General features: G+C 40.0%; 1 protein-coding gene across 1 annotated transcript in view; it reads right to left on the bottom strand.

Moving 5' to 3' along the window:
- The window catches only part of lrp2a (low density lipoprotein receptor-related protein 2a), a 45,456-nt gene that overhangs the window by 7,607 nt on the left and 10,876 nt on the right, over nt 1–26,973 (bottom strand). Inside the window, exons 14-59 of the mRNA XM_042000975.1 lie at nt 26,705–26,907; nt 26,063–26,203; nt 25,680–25,883; nt 24,903–25,095; nt 23,958–24,083; nt 23,628–23,758; nt 23,289–23,426; nt 22,840–23,121; nt 22,472–22,711; nt 22,112–22,231; nt 20,704–20,820; nt 20,198–20,578; nt 19,427–19,675; nt 18,611–18,822; nt 18,324–18,508; nt 17,987–18,215; nt 17,654–17,831; nt 17,391–17,519; nt 16,442–16,608; nt 16,151–16,294; nt 15,950–16,059; nt 15,383–15,560; nt 15,068–15,281; nt 14,723–14,962; nt 14,423–14,611; nt 11,839–12,771; nt 11,589–11,754; nt 11,353–11,511; nt 10,963–11,252; nt 10,674–10,874; nt 9,968–10,210; nt 9,742–9,867; nt 9,076–9,195; nt 8,361–8,492; nt 7,536–7,737; nt 7,154–7,449; nt 6,183–6,849; nt 5,013–5,183; nt 4,705–4,928; nt 4,415–4,592; nt 3,686–3,882; nt 3,290–3,535; nt 2,944–3,072; nt 1,410–1,529; nt 592–708; nt 55–171 (exon numbers count right to left, since the gene is read on the bottom strand). Coding sequence (XP_041856909.1) covers nt 55–171; nt 592–708; nt 1,410–1,529; nt 2,944–3,072; nt 3,290–3,535; nt 3,686–3,882; nt 4,415–4,592; nt 4,705–4,928; nt 5,013–5,183; nt 6,183–6,849; nt 7,154–7,449; nt 7,536–7,737; nt 8,361–8,492; nt 9,076–9,195; nt 9,742–9,867; nt 9,968–10,210; nt 10,674–10,874; nt 10,963–11,252; nt 11,353–11,511; nt 11,589–11,754; nt 11,839–12,771; nt 14,423–14,611; nt 14,723–14,962; nt 15,068–15,281; nt 15,383–15,560; nt 15,950–16,059; nt 16,151–16,294; nt 16,442–16,608; nt 17,391–17,519; nt 17,654–17,831; nt 17,987–18,215; nt 18,324–18,508; nt 18,611–18,822; nt 19,427–19,675; nt 20,198–20,578; nt 20,704–20,820; nt 22,112–22,231; nt 22,472–22,711; nt 22,840–23,121; nt 23,289–23,426; nt 23,628–23,758; nt 23,958–24,083; nt 24,903–25,095; nt 25,680–25,883; nt 26,063–26,203; nt 26,705–26,907 — 9,734 coding nt within the window. The remainder of the gene's footprint in view (nt 1–54; nt 172–591; nt 709–1,409; nt 1,530–2,943; nt 3,073–3,289; nt 3,536–3,685; nt 3,883–4,414; nt 4,593–4,704; nt 4,929–5,012; nt 5,184–6,182; nt 6,850–7,153; nt 7,450–7,535; nt 7,738–8,360; nt 8,493–9,075; nt 9,196–9,741; nt 9,868–9,967; nt 10,211–10,673; nt 10,875–10,962; nt 11,253–11,352; nt 11,512–11,588; nt 11,755–11,838; nt 12,772–14,422; nt 14,612–14,722; nt 14,963–15,067; nt 15,282–15,382; nt 15,561–15,949; nt 16,060–16,150; nt 16,295–16,441; nt 16,609–17,390; nt 17,520–17,653; nt 17,832–17,986; nt 18,216–18,323; nt 18,509–18,610; nt 18,823–19,426; nt 19,676–20,197; nt 20,579–20,703; nt 20,821–22,111; nt 22,232–22,471; nt 22,712–22,839; nt 23,122–23,288; nt 23,427–23,627; nt 23,759–23,957; nt 24,084–24,902; nt 25,096–25,679; nt 25,884–26,062; nt 26,204–26,704; nt 26,908–26,973) is intronic.

Here is a 26,973-nt window from a genome sequence, read left to right as displayed (position 1 = left end):
CATTGCTTTCAATTATTCTACCATACTCTGAGCAGAGGTATTTGAGACACTCACGACATGAAGTCTCATCTGTGTAGTCCAAACAGTCAGCATTGCCATCACATTTGAATCGTTCTGCGATACAGTGTCCACTGCTACACTGGAAGTAGCCAGGATGACAAGTCCTCAACTCTGAAACCAGCACAAAATATTTTAAAAAGTCACATGCTGAGGTTTGATTATATGCAAAATAGGGACATACTTGGCATGATGCTAATTAAGAGTAATTTATCAGCTCCATTAAGTGCCTAAAATTCTGTCTTTTTTTTTCTGTATCACTATATTAATTCCTTTTTTATTACGAAAATTGTCTCAGGATATGTGACATGCAGTGAGACTTGAGGATCTACAACAGTGATCTGTCCTATACTCAGTGTACTCTAGAAAACGTGGTAGTAGTAAGCTGAATAAACTCCTTTTCAATATCTGAATGTTGGTGGTCCTGTCCATCTATGCTTCAGACTTGGAGTTTTATTGCTTCTTTGTTAAGTGCAACCCTCCGTTACTCACAAACAGCCCAATCCAGAGCCAAAACAAAGAGTCTCCACTTACCACAGTCCCTTTCATCCGAGTTGTCCTCACAGTCGTTGTCATGGTCACAGACCCAACGATTGGGAATGCAGCGCAGATTGTCACAACGATACTCACTCTCTGTGCATGAGCGTGGCGCTGGAAGAAAACAAGGAAACAAAATATTGCAAAAGAAGACTTTACGTTTGTAGTTACTTAATGCTCACTCATATTAGAGACATTTTTTTCATTTCAAAGACAGTCAGAACATTCATAGTAATTTCTTTTATTATCTAATGATATTTTTTTAACTTAAAAACACTAAATCAAAGAGTCTGAATTATTTTCTTCAATTATTTGGCATTTAAACCCTCATTGCTACACTCTCCAAAGAGGTATAATAAGCAGTTACTTTGCACTGAGCTCATGAGTTTGCTAAAGACAAACTTGGCATCGGCAGAGCAGCAACACGGGGAGCTGCCCGGCTGTGCTGTAACGTCATTGCTTCTCCTTTGAGAAGCTACATCACCCTTATTAGCTGGCATGTTCTCAGACATGTTTATATTCTCCAGGGCAAGGGGTGACAAACTCCTTCACTCCCTTTTTCTAACACACTGAGGACAGCTTGTTTCTCCAGCAGCTGATAAGATTTCCTCTCACCGCTCCACTCTCATCAGATGTGTCAAGCCTCTTACAAATCTCACAGGTGTCTGATAAAATAATTGCAAGACTGTTCATTGCTATCAACACTCTTTTGTCATTTGAGCAATCCAAGGGGGCTGTAGCTCAGTGAACCTACTTAAAGAGACATTTAGATGACACTAAACCTTAACACAGTAACAATAGTGAATGTGACTCACTGCAGCTGCGCTCGTCAGAGTTGTCACCACAGTCATCATCTCCATCACACCTCCATCGCAGAGGGATGCAGCGGTGGTTGTCACAGCGGAAGTCTCCGTTAGGATGACAGGTCACTTCATCTACAAGAAAAGTAGGTGCACAATATGTGAAAATGAATGCCATGTCTAACCTATTTGTGGTTTGTCCACATAATACCAATAACAAACACAGATGGCAATGGTATCCAATGTATTGTAGATGGAAGCTGAGAGAGAGCGGGGGATCCTGGACAGACTGTCAGTCCATCAGAGACAGATAACCATGTACACTCATGTAACTGGTCAGTTTAGAAGCATCAATTACCCAAACAAATTTGAGAGAAGAAAGAGCAGAGAAAACATGAAAAACATGCAACCTAGGAATCCAGCTTGTTGTGGGATGACAGTGGTGACCATTGTATCACTGTGCTGGTCACTATAATCTGTTCACCAAACAACGGTTTAAACAAAATATGGGAAACACCTGTCAGTGAATACAACTTAAGTTACAACCCCTTTAAGATCTCATTTAATAAACTTTGACTGCAATGGCATAGACAAATGATTTCAGTGTTTAAATGACACATTAAGAAATTATGTCTTTTAAGACAATTAGAAGTCAAAAGACATAAAAAATCATATATTTCAGTGGATTTTTTTATGAAGAAGTGATCAAGATTGTGATATAACAGGAGATTTCCATACTTGTAGTTATTAATTAAAATGTCAGTTTGACATGGAAGACATGTTTCTTTTTTTTTTTTTTTTTATTAAACTGCTAAAATAATAGAGGGAGGAGAGCTGGCTGCCAGAGACAGATGTGTGGGCTCTGTCCATACCAGTTCACTTTATGCCTGAAGAGGACAAGACTGCAGGAAACAAGAACTACAGACGGGAGTGGAGTGGAGCAGAGCTGGTCTGAGCTGTCTCTACCACACGGTGCTGAGGGTCAAAGATAGCGCTGTGTTAGCTAGTCCTGCCCTCCTAGCCCTCCACCTGGCCCATCTGCTACATTCTTACAGTAAGATTAGAACAGATCTCCCCTCCATGGCACTAATGGAGTAAGGGCCTCTGATAAGAGATGGGAGGGCTGCGGCCAAGTGTGTTTGGATCGCAGCAAGTACAAAGAGACTTATGTAAACCCTGCCCCCACGCAAGGACAGAAGAACAAAACACACATACACACATGTATGTGGACTCGAACCAATGGACAGCTCATAAATCTGTGTTGCTTCCAGGGAGAGGTAAATGCTGGGGGAGGGTGAATGGTGAGACGCTCTCCATCAGCACCTCCCAATACCACAGTGCACAATGTTCCCCAGGAGGCTGAGGTGTTGGATAATAGCCTTTCAGTCATTCCTAAAACAAATGTCTACATTTATTTCACTAAGTTTAGATAAATGAAATGTGGACTGATTAAGCTAGAAGGCATTAAGTGTTATAAATTTGAGTAATTAAGTAATTTCACCAAAACTGTACTTCAGTTCTATCTCAGAGATGGTTTTTGAAAACTCACCACAGCCTTGCTCATCACTGTCGTCTCTGCAGTCGTTGTGGCCGTTGCAAACAGACCACAGTGGCACACAGCGGTAGTTGGTCTTGCAGTTAAACTCTGTATGGTTGTCACATCGATAAGCTGGTCCCACTATGGAGAAAAAAAAACAGTTAATACTGTTGATGGCAACCAAAAGAAATATTATTTCTATATATCCATAAAGGTATAGATAATAAGACTTAAATTTAAAGCCTAAGGTTGCATTGTATTTAATCTGAGCCAAAGACTTGACTTAAGCAAGATTAGCCTCTTATTTAATCTAAGAATGGTAGAGTAAAAATAAAGAAAGATACAATAAATCACTCACTGCACTCCTCTAATGGTTCATCTGAATTGTCACCACAGTCATCTTCAACATCACATTTCCAGCTCTGGGGGATGCAGCGTCCATTGCGGCACTTGAATTGTCCAGGGCGACACGTCCTGGTAGAGCAGTGGGCGGGGTCCTCATCCGACTGATCACCACAATCATCTTCACCATCACACTGCCATGACTCAGGGATGCACTGCTTATTCGTGCATTGCCACTGATGGCTTTCACACTGATGTGTAGCTGGAAAGAAAATAAGTGATTCAGCTAAGAGAAATATATATCTTAATAAGTATACGGCCAATGGAAGGAAGTTCTTAATGTGACAAATTTAGACTACGTAAAACTGCCACTGTAAGACTCAAGAAAGGCATGACATATAGTTATGCCTACCACACAGCACAGCGTCTTCATCTGAGCCATCAGGACAGTCCTGGTTGCTGTTACACAGGAAGTGAGAACTGGTGCAATTTCCATCACTGCACTGAAACTGGCCAAGACTGCAGTGGCGTATCGGGCAGGTAGAGGGCTCATCTGAGCCATCTCTGCAGTCCCGCTGACCATCACATTTCCACCAGATCGGTATACATCTGTTGAACAATGTAGACCAAAGCAAATTAAAAAAGGTAAACCAATAAACTCTCTGCATCATCAAACTAGTGATTCATATTATTAGAAAAACCAAGAAATTCAAGTAAGCTTAAAAGTTAAATGCATCTCTGAGAAATTACTGTGTACATTTTTATACAAGTGTAATTAAACAAATGAGCAAGGTATTTAATGTTGTAGATAGGTGAAGACATGTATGAAGAACAGTTTTTTTTTGTTTTTTTTTAGTTTTTTGTTTGTAAAATATAAAAGTTTTAGTATCAGAGACCCTTCTATAATAAACACAAAATCATTATCTATCTTAAACTAACCCTTTGGAATGACATGACTACCCACTGATCCTAACAGTGCCCTCCCTCTCTCTCTCTCTCTCTCTCTCTCTCTCACTATATATATATATATATATATATATATATATATATATATATATATATATATATATATATATATATATGTATGTATAAACACTAAAAGTCAGTAAGCACTAAACACATTACTGAAATCTTTACATACCGTTCATTGTTAGCACATCTGTACTGGGTGCTGGTGCACATGGGCAGGCATCGGGTCACCCCTCCTATCTGAACTGTGAGGAAATGGTCGGGGCACTCACAGGTGTGTTCTCGCCCCCCGTTACGGATCAAGCACAGGTGAGAGCAGCCTCCATTGTTCACAGCACAGGGATTGTTTACTATCAAAGGAAGAGCCACAGTCAAACAATTTCAGCTCATCTCAGCTGAGCAAATAGAGGACAGCTATTCTTGAGTATGCTTCTAGTGAAGCTTCACAGATTTTTAGCTCACCGATAGGCTGTCTGTAAGGATGGCAAACATGAATGTCAAATGGTCTGTGTGTGGTATTAGCCAGGGCTTCCCGACCAGAACCGTCATATTTATTGCCTTTCTCCACAGTGCGTGTGTTCCAGTCAGTCCAATACACAATGTCCTCAAACACAGTCAGTGCAAATGGGTGCGGCAAATTTCCATCATACACTGTGTGTCTGTGCTGACCATCTAAGTCGGAGTACCTGAGGGAGGAATTAAAATGTGAAAGGGTTTACTGCTGTCCTTTTACAACAAGTTGAAAAAGTGAAACTTTCTGATGTACTTACTCAATGTAATTAAGATGAGCATCTGACCAGTAGAGTTTGTCATTGGTGTAGTCAACTGTGATACCATTGGGCCACTCGATTTTTGTGGTGATGATGGCTGTTTTGTTGGTTCCATCCATTCCAACACGACCAATATATGCTTTGTCTCCCCAGTCTGTCCAGTATACATATCTAACAAGGAGCAAAGAACATAATTTTAGATGCCTGTTGTATGTGTATCTGCAAATAAGGCAATCTACAGTTTAAAACAAAAACTTTCATTTAACATTAGTAGTACTGCAACTGACAATAACTTTTGATTTTTTTAATGAACCCTGTCATTTGGTACTTGCCACGGGCCTTGACATGTGTATTTTGGTGTTAGGTATATTTAAAAATCAGACTACAGCAAAGAATGAAAACACCATATTCAAAAGCATTTTGTTTTAGCGTGTTTTAAATATACATCACTATTTGCCATTAGCAAAGGAAGACACGTAATTTAATAAACTTACTATACAAATGCTTCTATTTTTAATTTTTGTGTCAGGATTTAGGCCACAGTTTCAGAGTTGTTGCACCTTAAAATATCAGGCAATCAGCTAAAAAATATAAACAGAATAACAATGCATCAAAAATATCTATCTAAATTAAGATCACTAAAACCTTTTATTTTACAGGTTTCCAACATCTTTATATTTCAATTGCTGTGTGTATTTGTTCTACTGATTCATTCTATTGATGAAAAAAATATTTTACCAGTCCAACAAGTGCCTCGTGTGTATCAAGGAAATCCTCTGAAAGTGTTTAATTTACTCTTAGTTAGAATAAATTGCTATTAATGACCTAAATCTGAGCAAGTAACCTTGGGTTAAAGCCCAAGACAAATTTCCCCTAGTGGGACAATTAAATTAATCTTGATTTTAAATAAACCAGAAATTAATATCTTTAAAATAATTATCATTAAATCTGAGACTTGTTTTGCTAAAAGAAATAACTATAAATACTGAGTTAAGACATAATAAGAGAAAATGTAGAAATATTAATTGCTATAAAATGATTTCTTCTGCACACTATATGTTAAGCTACCAGCATCTGCTGTTATCAATATACTGTGACAGGCATTTAATGAGAACATACTGTTTAAGCCAAAATATTCATCATCTTAAACTATATGACCAAATTCCTCACCCATATTTGGGATGCACAACAATTCCTCTGGGGTTTTCAAAGCAGTAGGTGTTATTGGAATCCACACAATGTTCAGCCAGTTTCTTGACAAAACGGCCATCCAGTTCAGATACTTTGAGACAATCCAAGAAGCTGTCCACCCAGTAGAGTTTCCTGGCTACCCAATCAACTGCAAGCCCCTCCCCATGCAGAACTCCGTTGACAACCACCTCTCTGTTACTGCCGTTGAAGGACATCCTTTCTATCACCCTACGGCTCACATCAATCCAATAGAGGTGCTTGTCGACACGATCAAAGTCCAGAGCAACCACACTGGTCAGGCCTTGCAGAATGAGAGAGTAGGCCTGTCCATCTGTTGACAGGTTCCTAAGATAGTAGCGGTTGCTGAAGATGAGGTAGGGTGAGATGTTGCTGTTCTGACGGCAGCTGTGCCCGTCTGGCTCTCGGAGGAATCCTGGAGCGCACTTGCACACATAGGAGCCGACGGTGTTTTCACAGATTTGACTGCACACGCTGGGTGTCTCTGCACACTCGTTGACATCATCACACGTCTTGCTGTCAGACATGAGGCGGTAGCCAGGATGACAGGTGCAGACAAAACTGGTGGGTGTGTCAGTGCAATTATGATCACAATGGTGAACGGATGGGTCTGTGCATTCATTGGTACCTACAGTTAAAAATACAAAATGTAGTGAAAACAGTGACAAGATTTGGGAATTGTTCCTACACCAGTTTCAATTATCTAACTATATTATATTTAAAAATAATGCAGAAAGCAAAATTTGCCTGTTGAGAAATAATCTCCAAATTACTGCTGGGTGAAAATTTGTGCTTTAAATTCCAGCACACTGAAAATTCACCTAGTCAGCACATGAATTGCTCAACAAATTCCAATAACTGACATACAGCATACTGACATACACATGCTGACAGCAAATTTTTAAAATATTTCCAGTTTCTTTCTTACTCACCACATCCTTTCTCATCACTGTTGTCTGAGCAGTCATCATTCCTGTCGCACACCTGACTCAGAGCGATACAATGTCCATTTTCACACCTGAACTCTCCAGGGGGACAAGTGGGCGCTGGCGTGCGACACATGTGCTCCAGCTCATCAGATTCATCTCCACAATCATTATCGCCGTCACAGACGAAGTCATGGGACACACAGCGGCCGTTCTGGCAGGTGAACTGGTGGGGTTGGCATGGCTGGTATGTGCAGCCTTGCTCATCACTGCTGTCTCCACAGTCATTACGACGATCACACCTGAATTTAAATGATCAGAGGAAATTAACCTTGATTTCCAGACAGACTCAATAACTGTGTCATTATTTTAATACGTCATATCTAACCTGTAGGAGCTGCTGATGCAGAGACCATTACTGCAGGTGAACTCATTGATACCACAGGATCTGTGTGTGCAGTTTTGATGCTCATCTAAGGCATCTGAACAGTCTGCATCTCCATCACACACCCAATCACGTGGAATACATTTCCGTTGAGGTGGCTGGTTGTTCACACAAGTGAACTCTGCACTCGAACATGTTCGATTGGCTGGAGAAACAGCAAAATCAGACAGGGAGGTTTACAAGATGATAAAATGCTATATGATGGTGACATATTTTGAGGATTCAAACATTCCAAACTGTATTTCAAACTATATTTCCTCACAGTTGTGACTGGAAATCTTCCATCTAATCCAACTGATTTGTATAGTTTGAAATAAGTCTCCTACAGAGGCTCAAGCAAAGCAGAAGTCTTTAGCTTCAGGCATCTTATTTTTGAAGCAAACACTGGTGTGATATAAGAATCTTGATCCCCCCTGAGCCAGGAAGCCAGAGAAAGGAGACATGCACAAAGTAACGAGTGAGGCAGGAGAAATCAGGAATGCACGCTCCTTGAACTGGAGATCTTCTACAGGAGACTAAGATGCTGGGCACAGACTGCCAGTGTCTCCCTTACAACACTTCCCCAGTGGTGTATACCTAAAAGAGTCAGCATCCTGAACAATAACAGCATGTGTGGAGTAGAAGGAGGCAAATAAAAGAAGTTGTGGACAACATGAATGGAGAAGAGTGAGTTTGGTGTGAAAATGTGAGATATAAAAAGATATGAAAAGGGTAAAAATAAAAAAGTAAAGGAGAAGAGATCAAATAAGGCTAAGAAAAGCTGCATACCACAATTATGCCTCTGGTCTTCATCGCTCATGTCACCACAGTCATTGTCTCCATCACAGATCCAAGATAAGGCAATACACCTGCCATCATCACAGCGGAACTGATCTGTGCTGCATGTTCTGACCAGTGTGGCTGCAAAAACAAACCAGTTAGACTGTTTATAACATAAATCTAAATGCAGTGATATAACTGTAAAATGTACAATATTCCAGGTTTTTCACATCCACTGTAAATATGAATCCTTTACATTCCTTTTTTTCCTTTTTTTATTTGTAATGGGCAATTATCTCAGGTACTTCCCCCAAAGCTTTGCAGCTAACAAGGAAGACACAATACAACACTGGCAAAGCTTTCAAAATAGTCATGGCAACTCCACATTCCCATGCATGGTGAGCTATCTAAACAAAAGCCAAAGTGAGGCTCTGTAACCCCCAGCGGACAAAGAGAGGGGGAGGGCTGTTTGTCGGAGGACATTGAAGGGCGTCACCACAGAGGAATGCAGCACACAATGGGAGGCCTGACTGACCACATCATCAACAAAGAAATACACCACTGACTTGCACTCTCTGCTACATCACTCACTGGAGTCTTTCACAGATGCAGAGTGGCAGACAGACACCTACACACAATAACCAAGCAGCTGATAATAGGGTGGGGGCGGGAACACAAAGCCACAAGACCCATTTTGGGTGTGAGAGAGTTGTGCAACACTCACTGCATGAGAGGGGTTCATCAGAGCCATCAGAGCAGTCCGATCCTCCATCACAATACCAGTGGCCGGGGATGCAGCGGCCGCTGGAGCAACGGAACTCTCTCTGGGAACAAGTGGATGCAGCTAGAAGAAGAAGCAGAAGGAATGACATCACCTGGAGGATTAAGTACAATCAATCCTGATTGAACAAGGACTAAGCAGCAATAAGATGCCTTGTTTGCAGCATATCATATATTCAAAATTAATTCTTGCAACAATCAAAAAATGAAGCTAAAATGTTTAGATGTGCATACTAAACAGAATGGATAATTTCATTTGTTGCAAATCTTGTTTTTCGATAAATACGAATACAAAAATGTAAAAGCTCACAGGTGGAACAATGAAATAAATCAATGAGCGAAATGAATAAATATATATATGAAATTGGGAAGATCTATGGCAGAATACTTATTTTACATATTGTGCCACTGCTCATTTATTTAGTATGTAAACCTAAAGGCGATGTTAGCAGTGACTTAAATGTAACATTTACTACAGACATTTACAATGTTGTATTACAGCAAGTAATTAAATGTGCTTTTCCTGCAACGAGATGATAAAGCACATATTGTAAAAGGAGTATTTAAACTATGAGTATGTGATAGAAGTTGTACAAAATGCTGAACTCACCACAGTGAGTCGGGCTTTCATCACTCATATCCCCACAGTCATTGTCTCCATCACAGAGGTATGAACGTGGGATGCAAATGTTGGTAGACTGGCATTTTGTTTGCTCTGGCTGGCAGGTTCTCTCCGCTGAAATAATTATAAATTAGATACAGATACATATTTAATGCAGTTAAGAACCACTTTTGGTGTTTACCTTTCTTTAACTTTTGTAACTTGGTATACTCACGGCAGTTTTGCTCATCAGAGGTACCATTGTCGTAGCAGTTGTTGATGCCATTGCAAACATAGTCCTTTGCAATGCAGCGCCCATTGTTACATGTGAACTCTGTGTTGGGGTCACAGGGTCTGAACTGACAGCCCACTTCATCACTGTTGTCTCCGCAGTCATCATAATGGTCACAGCGGTAGTGGTAAGGAACACAACGCCCATTGCCACAAGTAAACACTGTGGGCTCACAGGTGTGGAAGGCTGCCAATCAGAATCAAGAACAGGTCAGAGCTCTGGCCAAAAAGAGCTAGGGACATACACAATCACTGGAGGCTCATTTTACCTGACATGGCAATAAAGGACGACAGCAACTGTGGGACTGCATGCAAAACAAGCATGTTGATTCATATGTTAGAGATTATTTTTGTTATTAGTTAGTGAGGGAAATTTAATCACAGAGTGCAAGAATACACACCAGCATGGATGAAGATTGGGTTTTGCCCTGAGAGAAAATTTTGTTAAAGGAAAACAAAATACATAATTTGTTAGTATTAGAAAAGGTTAAGAAAAGCAGAGCTGCAGAGATAAAGAGAGACAACCTCTCATTAAGTCATGTAGCAAGACTATATAAGGACAGCTATGATCATTAACTTTTTAAAAATACAACAAAGGACCAAATGCAAATTAAACATAATTAGTTTAAATTTTTAAAATAATGTCATACCACACACTCTCTCCAGCTCATCACTGCCATCTCCGCAGTCATTGTCATTGTCACATTTCCACTGGGCTCGAATACAGCGACCATTCATACAGGTGAACTGGCCTGGCTGGCAGCGAGTACCATTATCAGGGATACAGTACTTGTTGTCAGCCAGGTACCAGCGGCCCTCTGATGGACACTGACACTCAGCTCCATTAGGCCCTAACAGGACAACATTGTTAAACAGTTAATGTATGCTTAAATTACTGCATTTAATTATTTTTCTCAGAAAAAAAGTGACAGCCTGTACCTGGTGTGCAAATGTGGCTGCAACCTCCATTAAACTGCTGGCAGGGACTGTCACACTGCTGCTGCTTCCTCCTGGCCAAAACATGGATGTCCATTGGTCGGGATGGAAGGTTTTGAATCATGACCCTCAGGTCAGATCCGTCATGCTTGTTGGCTCGATAGATGCTACGAGTGTTCCAGTCAGTCCAGTAGATAAACTCGTCAAACATGGTCATCGCAAATGGGTAGATGGCTGTGCTGACGATGACTTCACGGTTGGACCCCGTGAGAGAGGATCGCTCAATCTTCTGTCTAATGGTACGGCAAAACCATAATAGAAACTTTGTAAATACAACTTATAATACAATAATACAAACTTAATTTTTCAACAAAAGAATTTTTCAGATCTTACAAGCTGGCATCTGCCCAGTAGAGCCGTTCCTCTTCATAGTCTAGAGTTAGGCCATTGGGCCACACCAGACTGCTGTTCACAATCTCTGTTCTAAAGTTTCCACCTAAAGTTGCTCTCTCAATCTTTGCATGGGTTCCCCAGTCCGTCCAATACATGTATCTATTTAACAAGGAAGGAATCATTTATAAACATCCAGTTTAATCTCATGAACAAATAGTTAGTTGTGTATTTCTTACCCCCTGCAGGGATCCAACATGATGGCTCTTGGTCGTGACACATGGGCAACAATCGTTCTCTGAGCACCATCCACAGACATAGAGCTGATGCTCTGGTTGACATAGTCACTGTAGTAAATTCTTTTATTTATCCAGTCATATGCAATGCCATCAGGAGCTCCGAGATCTGTCAAGCCACACAGACAAAGATCAATACTTATTACTATGAATCAAGTAATAGTTATTAAAACAGTATGAGTGCTAAACTTACCTGAAGCTACAACAATAGGCGCTGAAGAGGGAGAAGACAGGTTGATATAGCTGATCTTGCTAGCTCCTGCACCTGAGCTCTGTGTGAAATAGATCCTTCTGTCTGTGAGGTCAAAATCCAGAGCCACTGAGGTTCGAGGCACATTGACAACAGGGAAGGGGACTGCATGGTCCTCCGGATCAAGTCTTAAGCTGCGCACTGTACTCTCAGTAGTGTAAATGAGGTAATCATCTGTAGACACCACACAGCTCTCTTTATCAGCTGCAAGGTTTCCAAATGCACAACTGCACTTTTTATTCTGGTGGCCCGTGTCAGAGCCTGGGAGGGCAAAGCAGAAGTGAGCACAGCCTCCATTGGCTTCCATACAGGGGTTGTTGTTAAGCTCTTGCATACTGGTGGGCTGGGTACGCTGGTCAAAGATGGTAACATCCCTCAGCATGTTGATGTTGTCTCTGATAACAGCAGGTTGCTCTGTGATGCCTGGTTCTTTGCTTGCTTGGAAAACCTTCTTGAGATTTCTGTCCACCCAAATTATGCTATTTTCAAACACTGTGATTCCATAAGGAGTTGGGTAACGGCTGCCATACCTTACTATCTCTGTCTCCCCTCCTTGGGGGTTGACACGAGCAATCATGTCCAGAGAGTCATCTACCCAGTAGACATAGCCAGTGTGCCAGTCAAGAGCAAGGCCTCGTGGAGTAATAATCCCAGAAGACACCAAAATAGTGCGGTTGGTTCCATCCAAGAGTGCTCGTTCAATTTTGGGGTTCTGACCATAATCGGCCCAAAACAAGTATCTGTTTCTGGGGTCTACAATGAGGTGGCGTGGCATATCCACCTGGGTCTTCAACAGCACCCTGCGAAATGTTGTGTTCAGACGGAGTACCTCAAGATATGTCTCAGTCAGGAAGGCGTTGGTGAAATACAAATTACCTAAAGAGAGAATCATGTCAAGTTGGAATTAAAGGGGTATAATACAGCATCTACATGATGGCAAATATAAAGTAAAAACAAATCTGGACAGTGTTGGCTGAGAAATCTAGTTTACTGGCTGACAGCATGATTTTGCAATCAGTACAGTGATGCAGTTACAAATGAGTCAGAATCAAACTCCTTTCCCGACAGAAGCTTTTTCTGTTTCCCCTAAACTGTGCATTTCTTCTCAACCACGTGGGACAAATCTCCCTGTTCTGCTGATCCAGAATAATAGCAAGGCTTTCTTAAAATGTAAACTTTTAAAGAGGTCAGCCCATATCCTGTGCTCTTTTTTTTCTAAAAGGAATTCCAACTAGGCCTGCTAGTTTTTGTGATAAGAGTGGAGGTAATATTTGTAGCAAGTTATAAAAAAAAAAAAATATATGAAATGACTAAACATCATCAGTGTTTAATAGCATTTGACTTGTGTTGATTAAGTTTAAGTTTTACTCCTGAATATAAACTAAATAGTTTCAAAGTAAAAAAAAAAAAAAAAAAAAAAAATTAAAAAGGGCCAGAAATGCAGATTTGGGAACCTTAATTAGTTTGTTCTTAGTAACAAAATCTATGAGTGAATATCACATCTTGTGAATCTTTATTGTAGCCACACAGGTTTTCAGTATTCTTTGGGGCTATTTTGACCATCATTCTTGCAAAAATCTCCTAATGTTGTGAAATTTTAAGGCCATGTTCTGCACTCTTAAGGCCTGACTACAGAGTTTGTTGACGATTAGGTCAAGGACTGTGTGAGACACAACAAATGAGACAAATTGTTACTTGTCTCATTTGTCTATGTGTTGGCCCTGTGATGGACCTCTGACTTGCCTACAGTGTACCCCACTCATTAGCAGCTGGAATAGGCTCAAGCCCACCCTAAACCTTGAATTGGATAAAGCAGGTAAGGGGTATGATTGAATGAATGAATGAACGTACGAACAAACAAAGGAAGGAAGGAACGATAGAAAGGAATCATTTCTTCTTTCTATCAGTGAAATGTCTTCTCAGCCATTGGCCACAAATACAATTACTAAGCACGATAAATCTGTCACTGTCCTTCAGAGTTAGAAAGGTATATTTGTGATCTCATTATTCAGCTTATATCTCCATATTCAATATTGCAGCCCTTAAGTAGTAGACAGGGAGGTTCCAAAAAGCTTTATGTCCATTTAGATGTTCGGACTGATTTGGAATTTTAAGTTTATAATCCAGGAAAGATTTTTGTCTACAGATACTTTCATGAGAGTCCTATCACCGCACAGTCACACTGTGCTTCATGACTGCAGTCAGTCTTCCTGGGTTTTGAATATTCCTTTAAAGGAATCCTATGTGCAATTTTCTCAGAAAGTATGTTTAGTCTCCTAAACCTCAAATTAGACTTCACAGTTAATTTTCAGTAGATAAAGTAGCAGAAGAATTTGCAGAATTGTCATTTTATGAAGGGCGTATCTGGTGACAGACGATAGCCAAAACAACAGACCTCAGCAAAACTAATCCCCAAGCTTGAATTTCATCATTTCTTTCTCTTCTCTCTAGGCTATACGTTTTTATTTTTCATGCTACAGTATGCCATTAAACAAAATGTACTTAAATAAAAACAGCAACAATTTACCTGAAGCCCAGTCAACAGCAATGCCTCGTATCCCGTTGCGTCCAATTCCAGATGTTACTACACTTCGTAATCCTGAACCATCTGGCTTTATCCTTCTGACCCCGTTCTGTGATGCTATGGTGCTGCTGAAGTCACACCAGTAGATAAAACCAGAAGCCATGTGCACATCAATGTGCAGAGCATTACGGCCTGCAAGAACATATTTTGATACTCAATCATTCGGTTGTTTAATTTTTAGAAATGATATAATTATTTATCACTTAAACACTGAATTGGAAAAAGCATATGAGAGTTACTGACCTCTCCCAGCCACAGGGACCATGGCCTCAGAGTGATCTGACCCTTCCAGACTAAAGCCTTTTATAGCAGATAAAGTGGATATGACGACATAAGACTGATAAGGAGAGCAGGTCCTGTTGCCAGCATCAAGTTTAAAACCTGTCGCACATGCACAGGTAAAAAGACCCTGTGGTCGAGGAAGACAGAGCTGCTCACAAACTCCCATATTGTTGGAGCAGCCATTAGATGTACCTGCAGATGCTGAGTTTGTAGCGAGAACACACACAAAAAAAACAAAAAAAAACATGCATTAAATGGGTAAATGTGAACTGTATAATTTATTTGAAAATCACTTGTGCTACTCACTGTCTCGAAAATGAACTTTTAGGACTCTAAGACCGGAAACGTTGTCTCTCAACACCACCTTGTTGGCACCAGTAGACTTGTCCACACGCTCGATGACCTCAAAGTCACGGTCGGTGAAGTAGAGGTAGTTCTGATAGACAGCCACACCCCAAGGGTGAGACAGGCCTGTCATTATAGTGATGCGGTTACTTCCATCTGCATCACCGCGCTCAATCTGTAACAAATTAATACCCCACAGAGGAACAATTTACACAAAAACTGAGGCCACACGATTAAGGCCAGAATTTTATTTTAAAAAAGAAAATGAAGATCCACCTTGCCAGTGCTGGTAACAGCCCAGTACAATTTGTTTTCTTGGATGTCTAAAGTGAGGAACTCAATATGATCAAGGTTGTTGGTGAACAAGATAACAGGGTTCAGGCCATCCATGTCTGCAGATGCCACTTTGGCAGGAATGCCACTCTCTGTTCCCTGATCAGTCCAGTAGAGTTTACTTAAGAAAATGTAAAATTGCAGTTAGTGTTTATGTTGCAAAGTAATTTAATCAGATAAATACAGTAATTACATATTATCATGTTAGTCAACTAATAAATGAAGAAATGAAGAACTTTTAAAAAACAGACTCAATCATGCATGTTTATACAAGAGAGTAAATAATATCAGTGTCTAAATTGTTTACATATTATAGTAAGAATGCAAAGCTCAGAAATGTCTGTATTGTTTCCTGATTGTAAGCTGCTGAAGTTTTAGATTTCAGGGTGGTATTCAGTAACACATATGAGATCTCTCCAGAGGCAGAGCAGATGGCGATGAGGAGCCTGTTAGAGCTCAGTAGCTGTGGATTTGAGTGGCTGTGCCAGCACGGTGTTAAATGGGGCTTACCCACGTGCTGGATCTACTGCAATGCCAACAGGACTGCCAGCACCAGTTGGAGAGCCGTTATTTGTGATCAGAGTTTTCCGGTACTGCACCTCCCCTCTCAATTTTAAAACCTGTCCAAACAGAAGCAGGTGACATGATTGTACTGTGTAATTGTGATGCAGCATAATTCACAATTTTTTATTCATATATCATTTGTCTCACCTCAATAGATTGTGTCGCTGGATTGGTGTAGTATAGGTTCTCTGTTATCCAGTCTAAAGCCAGACCAACAGGGGTGCCAAGAATGGCTGCAGGGGCAAACTCTGTCCTGTTAGTACCATCTGACTTTACCTTGTGGATTTCACCCTGTTGGAGAAAGGAAGACATATTGTACTTGTAACTTTGAACTGAATTCTGACATGCATTATAAAGCGCATGGATCCATTGCTTCTCTGAACCATAAACTTTTCCTTTACTGTGGCATGTTGAAAAAGATGATAGAGAGCAACTTACTGGGTGCTCCACCCAGTAGATGGCCTGTTCTGTGTCATCAAAATCAACATCATAGCCATTTTGAAGACCAGCAACAGGAACCATGGCATCATTGCTTTTGTCATCTGGGTTCAAAGGAATGCCATATATGATGCTGTCTCTCACAACCACCAAGAAGGGATCCTCAACTAAAAGAAGTAAAAGACAATGCAACACAACTCAATGAGAAACAAACCAACAAGCAGAAAATTTACGATTTAATACTTGTGAAGTCCTAAAACAGATCTAAGAAGACATGCTTGAGGGATGTCAATTAGCCCATGGTAATTAAAAACTAACAGTTGCTTTTGGTGTATGATAATTGAAGCAAATTTAGGATCCTAAGCTAAAAGACCTTTATCTATAAAGAGGATTGACTGATGAAAGCTGGTTCCACAATCTGGTTTGCTTTGTCATCACAGATTAGAGTCAATGAATGGTTGTAGGGCATTTTCATTCTTGGATAATCGTTGGCTTCAGGGGGAGATTGTGTTCTGCTTGGTTTGAATGGGCTGAAACCTGAGATGAGTTAAGCTGCTGACCTAAGGCAGACTCCTTGGACTTTAAATTAAAGGTCCCTTGTCTTCTTGGGACCGTGAAAGACACACTCATATGTTTCTTAATATTTACGACTGGAACAGCAGTTTACAAGAAAATCTAATTGAGAGGCTGTTGACAAGTACTTGGACCTAGCCACAATACAAAAACACTGATTTAAAAAGATTTCTCCTCTTACCAACACTGAGAAAGCTGTCTACACATAAACTATGCATGAATCATAATTTCTACAATCATAGTTTTGCTCTATTTAATCCCACAACTGAGATGAATATCTGATGACTATATCAAGTAGTTATCTACTACATTTGACCTCACTTCCTTTTCATCAAACTATGTGATGAGTTTTTCCTCCTTTTGGCAGCAAACATACCTCTGGTGCAGGTGAACTGATCTGCTGCCAGTGCCCAGCCCGAGGGGCAGGCACACGAGTAGTATCTTGGTCCCACAACAGAGAGTAGGCAGATATGAGTACAGGGGCTCCTCAAGCAATGATTTTCCCCTACAAAATGTCAAACCACAAATGTATTTCCAAAAACTAAGGATCTGCTATATGTTAGCAACATCCTATCCAAGTCATTTATTTGACCAAATTCAGCTGGAAATAAGAGGTTATATTTGTTGTGTCTCCCATACCTGCTGGCTGCCTGGCTGGGTGTACTGCCACCAGACCCATGGGCTGAGGGAGGTTGAACAGCATCACTGTCTGGTTCTCCCCATGCCACTTATGAGCTCGCATCACTCGGTTGATGTATCTGTCGGTCCAATAGACAAAATCCTCAAAAATGGTAATTGCGTGGGGGTGTTGCAGTACCTTTTCATAGAGAGTAGCAAAAGAAAAAAGGTGTGTCTTACACATGCTATTCAAAATTATACTGAATTTGCTCTGTTCACTTGTAGATTATTGTATAAACATTATCTCTGGATAAAATGTAAGATTAAAATGAAGTCTGTCATTCATAAACTCACCAGATCACTGGCCAAAACTTGCTTTCTGTTGTTGCCATTATAATCGCAGTAGTCAATGAAATCCAAGTAAGCATCAGCAAAGTAAAGCAAATTATTTGGGTAGTCAATGGTTAGTCCATTGGGCCAATACAGTTTGCTGCTTATGATAACAGTCCTCAATTTTCCATCCATGCTGGCCCTCTCAATGCGTGGGTTCCTCCCCCAGTCGGTCCAAAACATCCAGTGATGACTGCAAAACACACAGTCTTTTAACATCAACTAAACAGACATTAAAACTTAATAGCATGGCAATAAATGCCAAAAGTTTTTATAAAAAAAAAAAAAGCATTTTTCTGACTTGTCTCTTGGGTCCAGCACAAGCCCTCGAGGGTTGGTGACATTTTCACTGACTAATACAGTCCGGTGGGTGCCATCCAGTTTAGACACTTCAATTGTCTCCAGGACATAGTCAGTCCAGTATAAGTTTCTGCCCACCCAGTCCACAGCAAGGCTCTCTGTTACAGTCACTCCACTGTCAAATATCTGTCCACAAGATACCCATTCTTAGTTAAATACATTTAATAATTAAAGCTATACTTTACATAAAGCTAAAGATAAGCTATGCATTTTAGTTTACTCTCTTACCACAGTTCTATCGCTTCCATTCTTGTGACAGCTCCAGATTCTGTCCTGGCTCGTATCAGACCAATACACCCGGTCAGCAACAGAGTCAAAATCTAGGGCCACAATGTTGCGTCCATCTCTGATCAGCGACCGGATTACATTAGGTTGAGCAGTAATGTCATCTTGCACAATCTGATTCCGACTGGCCACAAGAAGGAACGCCTGTCGGGAATCTGTAAACAGACATTGACCCTGGGTCATTCTTTTTTATGCCCATTTTCATGCTAATAAGAACCCATATCAGTTTTTGCGAGTAGGCCAAAGTCATGCAACAAGGCTGATAAATAGACCCTACTCAAATAGCAATCCTTCGGGAATGCACTTTTGTCCAAAGAATGTCCTATTGTATGGCAAAGCTTTTCAGCAGGTTATCTGTGGGGAAGAGGGGCTCATGTCAGGCACACTCCCCATAAACAGCCCTTTGTTTGTGATTATGTCCTAATTACATTTGTGATGGTCAGTGAGTGACATATATGTTATTTGTCTTATCTCTCGAAATCAGAGCAGCAAAGAATCACAGGGGAGAAGAAAGACAGTGTGTCTGATTTGCAGTCTGAGGGCCAAGCTCCCCCTTTAATGTGGCTCCTTCCCAACAGCCAGCAGAGTGGAGAAAACTGGGATATGTTTCATAGGCAAAAACATATTGACCCTCAAATCACTGTAGGACCGAAAATAAAAGCATTTTACCTCTTTATGAAATTATAGGTTGTTATTTAAAACTTTTTTTGGAACAAATCTAATCCATCCACAGGAAGTTTAAGCCATATCTTTCCTCACCTGAGGCCTTGCAGGTGCGCTGGTCTGCTTCAAGAGTGTAACCATCCTGGCAGTGACAGCGGAAAGAGCCTCTTTCATTAAAGCAGTGTTGGCTACATAGTCCAGGGGGATTACACTCATCTATATCCTCACAGGTTTTAGAGTCATTGCTGAGCTGATAACCTACAGGGCATGTGCACTGGGCCCCAAATGGGCCTTGGATACAACCATGTGTGCAGCCAGCATTGTTGTCAGAGCAGCTCTCCTGATCTGAAAATAAGAGCAGGAAATTGATAAATTAGAACTGAACACATTTAAAAAATATATTTCTAATACACATGCAGTACTCTAATGATGACACATTAACGAAGCGCAAACTACTTTCATTGTTTGGCCTACAGTATTTTTATGGCTATAGGTGGTACTTGATGATCAATAAAAATGTACGAAAACGTAATCATGGAGATGTTGCCTCTCTTGAAAAATGAATCACAACTACTTGCAGAATTTCTGCCAATGATTTAGAGTTTGTTCCTACCTGGTAAAGGCTCATCTGAAAGGTGTGAGAAAGGCAAGAAGGGAAAATCACAGATAATTATCAGGTTAATACAAAATAAATCACACACATGCTTGATTTTAACACAAGAATCCAAAGACAAACACATAACATTCAACACAATTTTTTCATCTGAAATTAGGCCCTTTCGTTTCGTTTGATACAAGAAACAAGAAAAACAAATTGAACAAAAAACAGTATAGTGAGTGATGAAAAAAATTAGAAAAAAGACTTACTGCAAAGTGGTGACTCATCTGCACCATTGGGGCAGTCGGGACTGTTGTCACACACTGTGGTGAGGTTGATACAAACACTGTGGCCAGGACACTGCCACTGCCAACTTGGACATCGGAAAGGTGGAGTGGGACAGTCTCTTTCATCACTCATGTCCCTGCAGTCGTTGTCTCCATCACAAAGCCAACTACGTAACACACAATTTCCATTATCACAGCGAAATAGTGAAGAAGGGCAAGTGCGAGGCGGGCAGGCGTGGTGTTCATCACTGCCATCTTCACAGTCTGGATGACCATCACATTCCCATGTAGACGGGACACAGCTTCCATCTGACTGGCACTGAAACTCACTCTCGTGGTGACACATCCCTGGGGGTCTGGTAGCTGAGACATTGTAGGAGAAACCACAAATGAAACAGCCCAAAATTAAAAGAGTCTTGTAAAGTACCATTAATGACAGGGTGACAATAAATGTAACTTATAATCCCAGGCAGTCTTTAAATACTTACGACAGTTTTGTTCATCTGATCGATCGCTGCAATCGAAGACGCCATCACATCGGTAGAAGGAATTTATACACTGGTGACCACGTGCACACTTGAACTCACTCGCAGTGCAGTTGTAGACTTAAAAATCCAGAAGAGTGTGTTAATACTAATATATGCAGTTATGTATGTGCAGTTGTTCAGCAGAACTAATGAGAGCAATGAGCTATGAGGCTTAAGAAAATAGCTTTGGTATTTTAGAAAGGATTCAGCAGACCTGACTAGTAAAAGCAACACTTCTGGTGGAATGAATGTCAAATGAATCAACTCTTTGTAGATACAGTCATGTGAAAAACAAAGTACACACCCTATCATTGCTAATATTTTACATATCAGGACCGTTTAAAATAAATAGGATCTTGCAAGGGTTAAAATAAAGACCAAAAACTAATCCAAAAAAGCAGAAGCATTGTAAAAAAAAAAACAAAAAAAAAGGTCACCCTTAGCACTAACATAGAAATCAAGAGGATAAGTAGCAGCCAGGTGCTGCTAGTCAAATGCACTTGAGTAATTATAAGCACCTCTATAAAAGCAGTTTGGACCCTTAGCTGGTCTGGAGCACTCAGATGTGTGTTTACACATTGTAAAGGTGATAATGCATTGCACCATTTGGTGAAAACCAAACACAGCCAAACAAACAAACTGTCACACATCGTGATAGACAAGGATGATTTGGACTTGCATTACAGCCACAGAACCTAGGTACTCTGCAGTCGAGTCCACTATGAACTCCTCTACAAGCCAAAGTATTCAAGAGTCAAACGAGAGGATAATTATCCTGCAGCTAAAGCTTGAACAAAACTATGTCATTCAACAGTACAATGATCCAAACACAGCAGCAAATCTACAACAAAACGTCTGAAAGAGAAAACTAATCAAGCAGTTACAATGACCCAGTCAGAGACTAGACTGAAGGCTATGGAGAGACCTTAAGAGAGCAGTGCATTTAATGCCTACAAACTTCACCACCCGAAGGAATGTTGAAAAGAAGAGTGGACCAAAATTCCTCCACACAGAAGTGAGAAATAGTTATCGTCACACAGGAAATGATAACTTAAAGTTATTGCTGCTAAAGGTAGATTTTTATTAGATAGATTTAAAATCTCAGGATTTTTAGATTTTCTAAGAAATAGATGATTTAAAAAAAAATAGATTATATCCTCGTACATAAAACCTAAAAATTTAAAGACAGTGTGCATTGTTTTGTATATGCATATATGATCTGGTAAGAATATAATTTTTTAAATTCTATAAATTCAACCAAAGCAAAAACAAATTTGCAAAACATGTTTATGCTGTAAATGGAATACTTGTGCTTAAAATAAACACAACATCAGATCAGAGAATATGTCCAGTGTAGAAAGCCACTTACTGCATCCCTGCTCATCTGCTCCATCAACACAGTCCCTGTCTCCGTCGCAAACATAGTTAGGGTCTATACAACGGTGGTCGGGACACTGAAATTGTCCTGGATGGCATGTACCTCCCAGATCTGTTAACAAAAATTGTCAGAAATGAATATGAGCACGTACTATCCTTTCTTGGTCAATATATAATATACTGTGCATGTTTCTTATTTTGTAAAGTAGCAACAACTGTGCTTCTATAAAATTTAATTAATGGTAACTGTGCACCACTGGGTCCACTACTTCTACTTCCTTCTCCATGCTCTGTTTTTAGAATCAACAAAGCAAACCTTAAATATTTTTAGTTCTTCTCTAAAGATACTCACGGCAGTCAGCTTCATCTGAACTGTCCCCACAGTCATTATCTGTATCGCATCGCCAGGTATGTGGGATACAACGGTTGTTGGCACAGGTAAACTGATTGGCAGGGCATGTTCCAGGCACACGTGTAGGGCAATTGATCTCATCACTATTATCAAAACAGTCATTGTGCCCATCACAGCGCCATCCTGCAGGCACACAGCGCTGATTGGCACAGGTGAAGGCAGAAGGGGAACAAGTGTTGTCTAAAAAAAACAAACAATGAAATTAGAACATACATAAGAAACTTATTTTCCCTTTGGTCAGACTTAGTCAGTAAAATCAATTGATCTATTTAATCACAAAAAAACAAGAAAGAAAAAAAGCACATTACTGTTAACTCCACAATTGACTTCGTCAGTGTTGTCATGGCAGTCGTCAACACCATCGCATCTGTAGCTGTTTGGGACACATTTGCCGTTGCCACAGGAGAAAGAGTTGGCACCACACTGCAGTGTGGGGGGTTCATTGGAAGGGTCCTCAACACATGTCTGCTGGTTGGACGACAGCTTCATGCCATATGGGCAGCCACACACCCTCTGTGAGTCTGGTGCTGGGAAGCAGAAGTGGCTGCAGTCTCCATTAGGATTTGCCTGCCTGTTGCAGAAGTTGGAACCTGAGAAGGGCAGAGGAGGGTAATTACCGAGAATATGACAAATCTGAGCTGCAGCTATGCATGAATGGTCAAGTAATGAATGAATGAATGAAATGAATGAAAAATACTTTATTAATCCCAAAGGGAAATTCAATAAAGTAAGAAATATAGTGAATAAAGAAACTGACCAGTCTGAGCATTGGAGTTGAATGACTTGACATGCATGATGTGGCTAATTCCTCTTCTGATAATAACCATCTCCCCACCATCAGTCTTGCGCACACGCACGATGCCACCCAGACGCCAGTCAGTGAAATATGCATAGCCTTCATACAAGAAAAGCAACAGAGCATAGCATGCATTACCTTATCTTTCATCGTCTCCTGCAAACTCTTTTGACATGATCATAATTAAAGCAGGACTCACAGATGACAGGGAACATCAGTAAAAATTAACTTTCTCCTTATTTAAATGAAAGGATCAAGTACTGCATAAATAAGAAGCTTATTGTTAATGCCAGGTCTTACCTTCAAAAATGGTGAGGCCAAATGGATGTGAGATCTGGGTTATGCGATCCAAAGAAAGCCTTCTCTGTCCATCAAAATTGCAGTGCTCAATTTTGTCAAAGAACGCGTCCACCCAATACAGACGCATTGAGCTGTGTGGAGATCAAAGCAAGGGAATGAGGTTAAAATAAACTGGGACATAAGTACTGCTGGAGGAGCGATAAAAAGATGTTTGTGAAAAATACAAGCATTTATTGAACTTAGTGATTCTGTAAATGGTAAGCAAACTAACAGATGTTTAAAATCTGTTGTGAGACTGATCCACACTTCAATGTGAAACACTTGGCTTACCTCCAGTCGATGGCTAGGCCATTTGGCCAGCCAAGAGTAGTGTTTACAATAGATCGGGCATGTGACCCATCACCCCAGGCTCTCATGATCTTTGCTGGCCTGTACCAATCAGTCCAAAAAATATACCTGATAATACAAAAAAACAAGAAGGCTCAATTTTATTTTTTGTGTAAAAATGTCTCAGCTTGAGTTCTATTAAACATATTCTTGCTGAATGTTTTTTTTTGTTTTGTTTTGTGTGTGTGTGTGTGTGTGTGTGTGTGTGTGTGTGTGGGAGTGTATTTTGGATACTTCTGCAATGTAGATCTTTTGTTTTAGCCAACTTCTTAGCATTAACTACAATACTGCCCTTCACACTAAGCTAATCTCAGCTTTTAGACACAGAGACCTTATGACTTTGAGACTATTGGAAATAACAGCTTGTTCTAAATAAGAATTACTTTTTATCGTGTGGGAGCTTATAGTTGTATAGTTTGTAACATAACAGTAGAGACTTCCCTATCTCTCAAAGTAAATAGTACTACAAACTGTAACACATTCTGCATTCTGAATAGTTTTTGCACGTTTTAAAGCTGTCTAAATATGTAAAATAAATGTTCTTATGGATTAAAGTTTAATAATTTTAAAATATTTAGTAAACTTTGACTGAAAACTAACTAAAAGCTCTGAAACTTATACATGCCTGGGCAGCCATATTCCTGCTTTGTGTAGGAATATTACCCTGTCTAATCATGTAGTCAGGACTTTTGATCGGAATGTCTGAATCAAGGGTTTTTGGGGTGGGGGGTTTGTTTGCTTGCTTGTTTTTGCTTTTTAAGTTGACTTTGTTTAACAAAATCTCCTTCCATACATTGCTGCAAGCTAAATGAAAAATGGGCATATTTCAACACAGGGGACTTCAGTAACAAAAATTGTAATAATTATGTAGAGTAAACACTGATTTACCCAATTAGAGGATGCACCACTATGGCCCTTGGGTTGTTGAGGTTTTGTATAATGGCTCTCCTGGACTTATCAGCAATCCTCATGACAGATATACTCCTGTATCGAGGGTCAGTCCAGTAGAGGTTTTTAGAAATCCAGTCGTAAGCCAGATCCTCCACTCCATCCACTCTGTTGGCTGCCAGTACCTCCCTGCCTGTGCAGATCAAAGCAGTCAGAGCACCATTTAAGTCAGAGATGAAAGAGGAACACATTTAAATAAATAGGCTGTCAGCTTGCATTTTCTTCTTGTGGATTGGACAGAAAAAACTAGAGCAACTCCAAAGACAACATCCCTGATCACTGCAGTGGTGTTTCTATTCCTGTGTGTTGTGACTGCCTGTGAATTATCACATAGTGACTACTTCCACAGCTTGGATGATAATTTAGAAATTAATTATCATAGATTCTTGGTAAATACTTCTGATTATTCCCTTTTATTTTTGGAAACTATTTTACTCAGTCCATACTCTTGTCCACTGCCTCCCCCACAGTACCAGCCGACCCTATCAAGCACTCCCTGAACTCCCTGAATGAGTCTGGCTGAAATCACATGGTAGAGCTCTCCACTAAGAAAGCAATTATCTAAAGATGCAAAGACACAGAAAATTGTTCAAACATCTTAGCTGCTGATAGTTTTTCATTCTGCACACTGTCTTTTCCTTGTATACTTATGCAACTTTCAAGCTTTGAATAAAAAAAGTAACATAGTTCAGCCAAAGCAGTGCACAAAATAATCACCTGTCCCATCCACTTTCTGTTTATAGATAATATCTTTGGCTGTGTCAGAGAAGAAGATAGTATCATCTTCAGCACTGAAATCCACTCCAACGAAGTAGGAGGGTGATCCAGTGACAGGCAAGATGATGTCCTCCTGAGAGGAGAGGTTAAAGGGGATCCCTCTCACAGCCAGCTGGCTGGAGAACAGCAGAAACTGCCTCACAGCTGTAGGAAAGAAACCAGAAAACACCTATTTATTTCTGCCAAATACAATCACAATTTCACAAACATTGTGCCACAAAAAAATAGGATTTTTTAAATAGGCATGTTTCAGGGAGTTACAATTTATACCAGGAGGAATAATGAGGCAGGTAACAAATCACTAGTCATATATTTTTACTTACCCACACAACGTTTGCCATCGGCGTGTAGGTCATAGCCCATGCAACATTTGCAACGGTAACCAAGTCCTTCATTGTCACTCCTGTGACTCAGAACACAGATCTGTTCACATCCACCTTTGTTTACACTGCAAGGGTTTGATACTGGAGACACAAGAAAATTACACAATTCACAAACAAATATGACACGAATTCTGATCTAAAAAAAAACCCACAAGCATTTAGCATGAAGTCTAAGTAAATTTACATTATATTTCTAAAAGAAATATGAAAACTGCATGTTGACTCAGAAATAGCAACATCACAAAAGTACTAACAACAATTTTGATATTAAAAAAACAAAATATCAATATCATGCTGATAATGATAACATGAACTCAGCTTAAAACATCTATATTTGAAAAGAAATTGGGGTTTCTGTAAATTTTGTACAACTTATTACTTTTTATAAACCTTTTATTCAAGAAACAAGAAAGAAACAAAAAACAAAAAAGGTGTATTAATACGATTGCAATATATGCTTTCAAGTTTTAAACTGACATTATAACTTGGTAATGACAATATCATTACCATCGCATCAATATCATCTTGGCAGCCCTATTCAGAAGCACTAAAAACAAAACTTTCAACTTGCTTGTGTTTTACCTTCAGGCTGTTTCAGCTGATGCATCACTGCTACTCCATGTGGAGTCTGAGATGTTCTGTAAACCACTTCAGGACTGCTGTCAGTGAACTTGTTGGCTTTCATGACAGCCATCTTAGTCCAGTCCGTGAAATAGACATTGTGCTCAAACAGACTGATACCAAATGGGTGTGGGACCACAGCACCTCCATGGACAACAGTTTTTCTGACAGAAACATGTTAAAGGTATTCTCGTTATTCTTGAAAATTTTCATACACAAAAGTATTTGGA

Source organism: Melanotaenia boesemani, chromosome 12, assembly GCF_017639745.1.
Source record: "Melanotaenia boesemani isolate fMelBoe1 chromosome 12, fMelBoe1.pri, whole genome shotgun sequence".
In the NCBI taxonomy this organism is placed as follows: Eukaryota; Metazoa; Chordata; class Actinopteri; order Atheriniformes; family Melanotaeniidae; genus Melanotaenia; species Melanotaenia boesemani.
The sequence above is the reverse complement of the archived record's forward strand: the minus strand, read 5'-3'. Positions and strand labels throughout refer to the sequence as shown.